We start from the raw sequence: 9,720 nt of genomic DNA on the forward strand, positions 1-9,720 counted from the left end.
TTAGCATGTTAACATGCAAAATTAAGATGGGAATTTGTGGCAATGCACATTTCACTGCCAGACATCAGTTTATATAATGTTGTCATTGCGAGCATGTTAGCATTTTGACATTAGCATTTAGCTGAAAGCATAGCTGTGCCCTAGCCCGTTTGTGGGTCTTATGTAGGCCAGTGCTAATCATCCGATTTACTGTTGTGTTGAGGGTAATTCCACAATCCTCAAAGATTGTAGCCAACAACAATAGTAGTTGGTATCAACCTGTTTAAGAAACTCTGCTAAAGCTTGAGTCTATACCTTCAGAACAGCCTTGTTAAATGACCTTCATGGTTTTTCAAACATGGCTGATACTACTGTACTCCACAGATGCTAACACATTAAAGGCACATCAAGGGTGGCTCTGTGCCACTGAGTTGCTAGCATGCGTTGGTGTACAGTAGTTTTTTGGCAAAGAGGGTCCTGTCCAGATTATTATCTGAACTTTCACCATCCCAAAACCTTTACCTAACCCCAACCAGCTCTTATCTTAACCCTGACACAACCATTTTGAGCTGTAGCTATAGCTAAACTTAAGCAGTGCCCCTGCCCATAAGTTCACTTTAATAACAACTCTTGGCTCATTGATTCAGTTGGACAATAACTTTACTCATGTTCAAAGAAAAAAAAATGAGGCAGCTTGTAGATTAGGCATAACAAAACAATTAATGCTGCAGTAACGCTTTGACAGTTTTGAACATGAAGTAGCAGCTATTTAAAGGATAAATCTACAAGGAACCGCACGGGATGCAAGTTTTACACTGTGATTTCATGTGGATTCATCTTTAGACGAACACACAATTTCATTATTAGTCTTAAACATTTGCAGACAGTATACTTGACTTATTCATTCCAGCTGTTCTATTACTAACCCTCCCTTGAATGTCATATCCTTGAAAAAATGATTCATAGTTTATGCTGATATGTTTAGTAACTACATGGTTTAAATGGAACAACAGTATGTATTATAATTGTGCGTACCTACAGCACAAGAAAACCCACACTGCAGTGATGACATGCCCGTTGTCGCCTGTCTGTGTCATCCATCTTTACTGAACCTCCTCCCATCCCTGTCGTCCATCCCATCACTCTCAATGCCTAGCAGAGTCATCACTTACTAAATGTTAGAAATATGGGATTACAGCGAGCCATCACCCTCAGCAGCTCCTCTTCGTCTGACTCGAGCTCATCGTCACCTTCACTGTTCTTGTCTGCATCTTCATCTCCCAGAAAACCATCATCATCCACTTCCTCTGCCTTGCAGCAGTCTTGCGTATTTCCTGAGACTGTTGAGGGCCTTCTGTCCTGAGATGGACTACCAGCATCTGAAGCCCCGTGTGGGTGTTCTGATTCGTCTGTTTGGTCCAGTGATGTGGAGGGTTGGTCTGCCTCTGCGCTGAGAGTCATCGATGTTCGCTGTGGTGTTGTTACAGGTGTTTCAAGGGGAGATGTATCTATATGTACCAGCTTGGCTTTTAAAGGTGAATGATCTGGGGTAGTTGGGGGTGTGCCGATCTGTCTGGGGAGGGGTGAGGGCAGTAAAGGGGAATATGGGGGTGTCTTCACACGAGGTTTACAGATGGGTTTGTCTATTTCTGCTGAGGCAATTCGGGTATGGCTGCAGGGAATACTGGATTGAGAGGAGGGGCTGGTGACGGGCTCAGCAGGGTCATTGTTGGTGGTTGTTTGTGAATCAGAGCGGGTGAACGGTGGGGTGGCGGTGGCATCATGGGCTGGAGGGCTGGGACTGGTGTTAGGTAGTGCCTTAGTCGAGTCAGGTGATGAACAGGGGTTGTCTTTGGGTGCATCTTCAGCCCTATGTGTGGGGCTCAAGTCTGCAGTGGCTGGCTGAAAGATGGGTGAACTAGAGGAGCTTTTAGTTGGTGTCGACACACTATTATTATTGAGGATCACAGGGCTGTGCAGAGTTTCAGTGGGGATGAAGCTGGTGTCGGGGGCAGCGGTCGTTCTGGGTGGAACGGGTCCTCGGGATGCGGGGAGGTCTTGGTGAGTGTAGATGCCAGGGTTGTCTGGTAAGTTGAAGGAGGGATTGTAGGTTCCGTATTCTTCGTTGTTGTAGGGCACTTCCTCCATGTGTGGCATGGCGTTACGGTGACTCAACTGAAGAGCAACCACAGTCATCAGGTCAACATTTGGAAAAACAAAACCACTATTGTATCTCAGAGAGGAGGTGAGTGAATGATCCTGGTTCAGTGTGACAGGTAGGTACTGCAAGGCCTTCTTACAACCAGGAAGTCTAACCTTTACAGAACAAATCAGTTATTATGTATGTCATTTACTTCCATGACTGACGAGGTGCTTTACACATTTAAATACTGTATAAACTTGAGCTTGAATGTAAATTATCAAAACAAGGTCCAGTTTACTTGCTGCTATCCAAGTGTAGCAGTTTAGTTAAGGGGGAGGGAGTTTATTAAAGGGGAAGGAACGGGAAGTAAAGGGCCACGTGTTCACCCAAAGAACCTTGAACTTTTAGGACTACTTTTCAAGGAACTAAAAGGTTCCTTCAGCCCATTGTTGTCTGCGTTTCCAATGCAGTCTAATGAGCCACTGACATATGAAAAGCGATGTCATTTTTTGCACACAACTAAGGCCTGGACTTTCTGGACCCAGAGTTCCTCTACTTTTGGAAATGACTACTCCCCGAGCATGTACCTTTTGGGGTCGCTGGAATATAATTTAGACCCTGGTCCCTCAAAGGTTCCTAGTCCTTGGGGAAAGTTCCTGTGGTGGAAACGCGGTTTAGGACAAGGAAAGGAGTAATATGAGCTTTAGTAGTAAAAGACTAACTCACCAGCTGGAACCAACGTAAGCTCTGTAGAAGTAAATACAAAAGAGAATATTTTCAGAAACTTAAACTTCCACAAAAACAAATCTTGGCAAATAAATTTAGATTATAGAGATTAAGGATCTCACCACATTCGGGTGTTTGCCCTGGGCCACACAGCCCCTCTCCAGTGGGTTCCTCTTTCCCTTGTGTTTTTTCTTCAACCACATCACCATAGACACAATACATCCGAGTATAGCTGTGAACACCATGCTCAGAAACAACGCTTTTCCCACAGTGCAGCCTGTCATACGGTCATCTCCCAGTGGACTATGAGGGACTGCAGTGCACAGAGACAGACATGCAGAAAGTTTGGTTCAGACTGAAGGATCATCAGTGATTAGCCATGAATGTGAGCGTGTGAGCTTGTGTCCTTACCTGACTGTCCTTCAGATAACACCTCCACCACCACAGTAGCAAAGGTGGCCTCACCCGACTCCTGGTCTATAGCAATTACCTGCAAAGGATTTTTTGTCACGTCATCACCATCTTATTTGTGTTTTCATTTGTTTTTAGATTTTGAACATAATGTAACATTTGATGAAATGAAACAAGAAAATCCGCTGATAAAGTTTTCACTGAGGCTCACCTCTAGAACATGTTTCTGCTGTGGTTTGAGCTGGTCGGTCCTGGTGATCAGAAAACCGTCCTGTGTGATCTGGTAGATGTCGGTGTGATTCGATGTAGGACTAAAGGTGAAGTGAATTTTTGGATTGAAATCCTGTCAATTAATGGAGACAAGGGATGGTTAACAATATTAGCAAAATACAGGACTGCTCTGAGCATTTATGCGCTGTGGCTGTATATTACATGCTGAGTACATACATGATTGAAGTCTTGATCTTTTACATGTAACATCAGGGCCTTGTTGCCGTAGGTAATAACCAGAGAGGCCACGCTCTTTCCTGCAAGTACAAAACCTTGATATTCAGCCCTGTCGAACTCTGGATAAAACTCGTTGACTGCCAGAACTTGGACCAGCACTGTAGCAACAGAGTACTTCCTGGGGTCGTCGTCCTGATATGCCTGGTTGCAAGACACAGACAGATAGTAAGACAGAGCAGTGAGAATGAAATCTTTCAAGCCCAACACTAACTGGATATGTGAGACTTACCATGACCTGTAGCTGCAGCGCTGGAGTTGTGAGTCTGTCTGTAATCGCCCGAATCAGTCTCACCTCCCCTGTCTCGCTGTCCATCAGGAAATGCCCATCATCGTCTCCTGGCATGAACAAAAACGCAGTCACAGATGCAGACATGCAAGCACAGCACGTTTTAAATATTAACTTGCACCGGTGCGCATGGTACCTGAGAGAATGGCATAACTGACTGGAGAGTTGAGTCCTCTGTCTCCATCCACTGCATGAATGGGACCAGGAGAGAAGTCCAACACAATGTCCTGCAGTATGACACACATTTGTCAGATTTTTATGACATTTAAAACACTAACCTGGTGAATCAATCTGGTTTTTGAAACCATGTAGTAACCTCACCAGGAAAGATGCAGTAAGAGTACAAATAAACCTATCACAGATGTACAGTATGTATATTCAAAGACGAAGAATGGGTCTAGTGTTGCATCCAATCATCTGTATTGCTTTCTGGACTTTCTGGATTTAAGTGTTTTCAGTTAAATGAATATATGATAAGTGTAATTTATTGTCACCAAGCCTACAACGCTGTTTTCCAGATTTTTGGAAAGATTCATGTTTTGAAGGTACTTGATTTTCAAGGGACAGTTTTTGGTTTTCGCAGTGGTAATGTGTGCCTTGAAGGAGGGTTTAGCAACTGACCTCTGCCCCCTCTGTGACATTAACTATGTACACGGGGCTGGCACAAATGGTGCTGGTCTCATCCTGGAAAAGCAGCATGCAGGGCAGGAACTGTGGGTACTGGTCATCTCCATCCAGGACGTTGATGGTGACGTTGGTGCTGGTATTGAAATGCTCAGCTGTGGTCATTTCCTGAGATAATGACAAGTCAAGAATTCTTTAGAGGACATTGCCTTGATCAAGCATGTCTGCCGAAGATATGGATGGATGCATGGAAGCTCGGGAAGGATGATAGTAACATAGAAATTAATTTAATTTAGTTGAATGTGGAGACATTTACAGAAATGAAATGTACGCAGCTTACCGAGGCGTGGATGGTGACAGTAAGCAGAGTTTTGGTCTCATAGTCGAGAGGTTTGGCCAGGATCACCTCTCCACTGTTGGGGAGGTCAACTTTGAAGTAGTGTGCATCAGGCTGCAGAACAGACACACACACACAAACATGTGAGCAATTATCATGTGATTCTGTGTGTGAGGGGTTATTTTGTATAGAAACACTGAGGAGAGTAAAAAAGTTGAACTCACTGATGTCTGGTCAATGGTGTAAATGATCGTGTCATTATCTGCATCTGTTGCCTGGACAGTAAAGACCACAGTGTTCACTGGAGTCAGCTGGAAAACAAACAAGCAGAAAAACACGTTAGAACATTAACCCTGTGTGTTTTGTGTACATGTGTTTGTGAAACAGTCATACCTCACTGATAATAAGAGAGAGGACAGTGTCGTCTGCAAATGTAGGTAAATTATCATTCTCATTGAGAACCTCCACCATGATCCTGTACACAATCTGCAACAACAGAGAAAAAAAAAGAATTAAAGAAGTCTGAATGTGGGATGACACACTGAAGAGATGTTGGACAGATGACGGCACATTGTGTACCTGAAGTGTGTCCTCCTCATGACACGATAACTCAGCCATTAGGACAGGACCCTGAGCCTGACAGACAGGAGAATAAAGAGTCATTTTCTAAATCCTGAAAACCAAAAGAGCAGATGAGTGGCAAGACAAAACAAAGGAAGAACTTTTCATTTCAAAAGCTCAAAAAATTGAGCTATTTTTATGCTATTTTTAAAGAACAAACCCTGGCTTAACAACCTTCTTGAATTTTTTTGCATTTATTGTTCACTCTCGGTCTCTTCTTCTTCTCTCATTTCTCTTTCTCATTCTCTTCTTTAACAACATGACCTTTATGTGTCTGATATTTTGTGTAAGTGTAGAAAAATATAATATTGTGACATGCAGTTTCTACACTGCCCGGCCAAAAAAGTCACACACTAATATTTTGTTTGACTGCCATCACAATTTGAGCCCGATGAATTGTGGCATTGTCATCTTGTAATACACCCCGCCATCAGGGAAGAAAAAATCCATTGATAGAAAAACCTGCTCATTCACTATTCAACTAGTCAGCTGACCTGACCAACCAAAGCAACCTCAGATCATAACCCCCACAGGCTTGTACGGTACGGTAAATCTGGACTCATCGGACCACATGACCTTTTTCCATTGCACCAGAGTCCAATCTTTATGCTCCCGAGCAAATTGAAGCCTTTTTTCTACGATTAGCCTCACTGATGAGTGGTTTTCTTAAGGCTACATAGCTGTTTAGTCCCAATCCCAATTGATGCAGGCCAACACTTTGACCCTTCTGAACCAGAGTAACATCTTTTCCACAACCACAGGATATGTCTTTCGACATGGTTGATTAAGAAATGTGAAGCTTCTCACTGCATCTTACTGATGCAGTGAGAAGATCAGCGATTATCCAATTGAGGGCTCTTACCTATTTGCTTAGTTACAGTAAATCCAGGTGGTGACTTCTTTTGGCCAGGCAGTGTAGGAGTCATACAAGATCCCCAAGTGGCACATAGGGCACATAACATACTTTATACAACTCTGATTCCCAAAAAGTTAGGGTGCTGTGTGAAATGACAGTTACATGCCAGGTATATTTGATGAAGATGTAACGCTCAAACTTTGTAGCTGAAGAAACTATCTTTAGTTTATATATATTAAATAATAAGATAGGATGACGGAAATTGATTGCGAGACAGACAAATAAAGAGAGAGAGACTGTTAATCTGGTTGACCCTTTTACAGCTGCCATGATGTAAGACAGCTGGCTGGGAACAGGATGACGGTAAGAGCGACTGCGTCCGGTCCAAGGAAGAGGCTGTAGGGTTCAATCTTACAGTTTGTTCTAAACTTAGTAACCTCCTCATTGCGGCTCCCCACTATCACAAGCGTTCCAACAGCCTCAAGGAAATGGGATTGCTCCAACGCTCATATCAGTGCGTACGGGGGCATATCCTGACTCATTTACCTCTCGGTCGAGGACCTTGTCAGCTGACGCGTTCAGCCGGAGGTTTCTTTCATCCAACAAGAACCAATGAGCGTCCTTTCCATCCAGCCTCCATTGAACCCCCTCCATTGTGGTGTCAGCCATGAGTTCAGCGACAACTTCTCCCGGGGGGCTGTTTTCTCTGATTGTTGCAAACACATCCTGACCGTCCAGACATCCACCCCACCCTGACATCCCTGTGTCAGCGCAAACACACATGCAAAATGTAAGAAATTAATCCCTGCCAAGAGCTCAACTCTAATGCGAACAAATGTGGAGCAGCTGTACCTGTGGCTGCGTGCAGACACAAGAGGACCAGCAGTGAGCAGACTAGAGCCTTGGCTTGGAACAAACTCCATTTCAGTTCAATAAGGGCCATTCCTGGGCTCAGTCAGGCCTCAGGAACCAGTTCTTGCTGAGGGAAGAGAGACAAATAACAAACACAGTTAAGTAAACAAAGTCATCCTTTCCCCTTCTACAGTGTGAATGAATGGGCTTAGCTGTGCCTTGATGGCAACAAGTCTTAAGAATTATCATTAAGTTAAGACTCTGGTACACAGATACACTCTGCGTTGTCCATTAATTCCTCTAAATCCCCTTTAAGTGGGTTTCTGCTTGGCTTTCCCCAGTCTGAGGGAGCAGACCAGCAGAATAGTAACCTGTAATCCTTCTTCTCCTCATGGTTTTCCTTCTCTTTCCCTGTCCATCTCTACACACTGGTACTATTCTGAGTGGAGACCTGCCTGTGAATCTGTTAACATTGACCTCACGTAGCATAGATCTTCTGAGTTATACTCTTCCTGTATCTGTGGCTTAGCTGAATCTGGGGTCACATCTTACTGAAACAACTCCTCTGCTGTAAACTAACACATATAAGCCTTCCATTACACACTCAATTGAGCTAAACTATGAAAACAGACTGTTGTCAGCTGACTGACCTGTTGTTGTCAAATCCTCTGCAGCTCGTCTGTCAGTCTCCATATCCTCCTGACTTGTGATGGAAGCAGCATCTCTGATTCCCCAAAAGCCTCAAAAGCCACTAAACGCCCCTCAGAATGACAGACTGAGGCTTTTTGGAATAATCAAAGTGACAACAGTAGATAACACCGGCAAAACACAAACACTCAAGCACACGCTGATCCCCCCCCTACATACATTAAAAAGCAGACAGCAGCTTATGGTGTGTATCCAAGGATAAATGTCAACTCAGAGGCTAAAGCCTGAAGGCGGGGCTTACCTGGTCAGGGACAAAGACCGAGCCAATCAGCTTAGATACTGGGCGGTGAAGTGAGAGACATGGGTCACAAGTGAATTTAAGAGATTTGTCTGGTACAAGACACTTGACCTTTGTAAAGGGTTTGACATGCAATCGAAGCTCAGCAGTCAGAGCGTCCGTAGATCTTGTTCAAGCTGTGGTTTCTGTATTTAAGAGCACAACAGGAAATGTTATTTACTGTAGTAAAATAGGAATCATACTTAAATGTTTATGTATAGGTTAGAAGCTGCTAAAAGAGTCTGAGCATGTACCTTGGCCACACAGCTTGTGCCTCTTGGATTTGTTCAATTACCTAATGGGGTCTGACAAGGGATTAGCTATCAAACATCAGCTGTTCACCTTCTGAAGATTAACCCACATCCTTTTCCCCACTTGTCCCAGCATGCACACACAGAGAGAGAGAGAGAGACTCCCGCGATGAAAGCTATCGTCTGGCTCCATGAGAAATGTTTTGGTTAGTGCGGCCTTGTGAGTGGTTTCCATTGTGAGATAAAAGCAGGGGGAGCAGAAGTGTGTGGAGAAGTTTGCCTCAGGGGAAAGGGTGAACACTGCACCATCTGTGTCCCCGACAGAGACAGCACAGAGGACGAGCAGTTCTCAGATCAGATAAATGTTTCAAGATGGTATTTTCAAGCAGAATTAACGGCATAAATTGAGAGGAGGAAACAAACCCTGTGTGTTGTCGCAACAAGCTAAAGTTAACAATAGCTGAGTGGATTAACAGTTGAGCAGACTTGTTGAGTTTCCTGCTCTGGCTGGATGTGACCACTGGATGTCAGCAGAGGTGTGTTGATGCATATGAAATTGAAGACACAAGATTTTTTCAGTGCTTTTTGTTTCCGCTGTGTGTAGTTACATGTAACACACGTGTATTAATGCATTAATACTACTCTAAGAATGTCAGATTCAGTCTGTCAAGTCAGTCGACACTGAAATATCTCAAAAACTATTCCATGGATTAAGATTAAATGCAACCCGGAGGATGAAACCTCTGGTCTTTGGTGACCCCTTGACCTCTCCTTTAGCGCCACCATAAGGTTCGTTCATTTGTGGTTTTGAGCTAAATGTTTCCACGACTATTGTATTGATTACAATGGAATTTGGGCTGACGTTCATGTCCCCCTCAGGATGAACTGTAACTCAGGTCAACGCTTAAAATGTGTCCAATACTTTGGATTTGTGGCTGAATATTTGCTGAACTAGACACAATGCCATTCCCTGAAGATGGTAGATGCTGAACATGGTAAACATTATATCTGCTTAGCATCACCATTTTGGCACTTGCATGTTAGCATTTAGCTCAAGCACCCATGTGCCTCCAGCTCCACTGAACAGCTTTTGCAGAAGACAGGCAATATGAGGGGGGGGTCATCAAAATGACCTCTCTGAC

General features: G+C 43.8%; 1 protein-coding gene across 1 annotated transcript; it reads right to left on the reverse strand.

Annotated features, from left to right (window-relative positions):
- Positions 1-721: 721 nt before the first annotated feature.
- LOC311263742 (uncharacterized protein) lies at positions 722-7,433 on the reverse strand (the record flags this gene model as incomplete). Its single annotated transcript, XM_084364017.1, has 15 exons — positions 722-2,154; positions 2,849-2,869; positions 2,971-3,161; positions 3,260-3,338; positions 3,471-3,602; positions 3,707-3,907; positions 3,996-4,102; positions 4,189-4,279; positions 4,674-4,844; positions 5,017-5,127; positions 5,238-5,324; positions 5,407-5,499; positions 5,593-5,649; positions 7,037-7,251; positions 7,343-7,433. The coding sequence occupies 15 exons, from the start codon at positions 7,431-7,433 to the stop codon at positions 1,144-1,146; spliced, it is 2,658 nt and encodes an 885-aa protein (XP_084220143.1). The 3' UTR covers positions 722-1,143.
- Between the last annotated feature and the right edge of the window lie 2,287 nt (positions 7,434-9,720).

This window comes from Pagrus pagrus, assembly GCF_965226575.1.
Source record: "Pagrus pagrus genome assembly, chromosome: 10".
NCBI lineage: Eukaryota > Metazoa > Chordata > Actinopteri > Spariformes > Sparidae > Pagrus > Pagrus pagrus.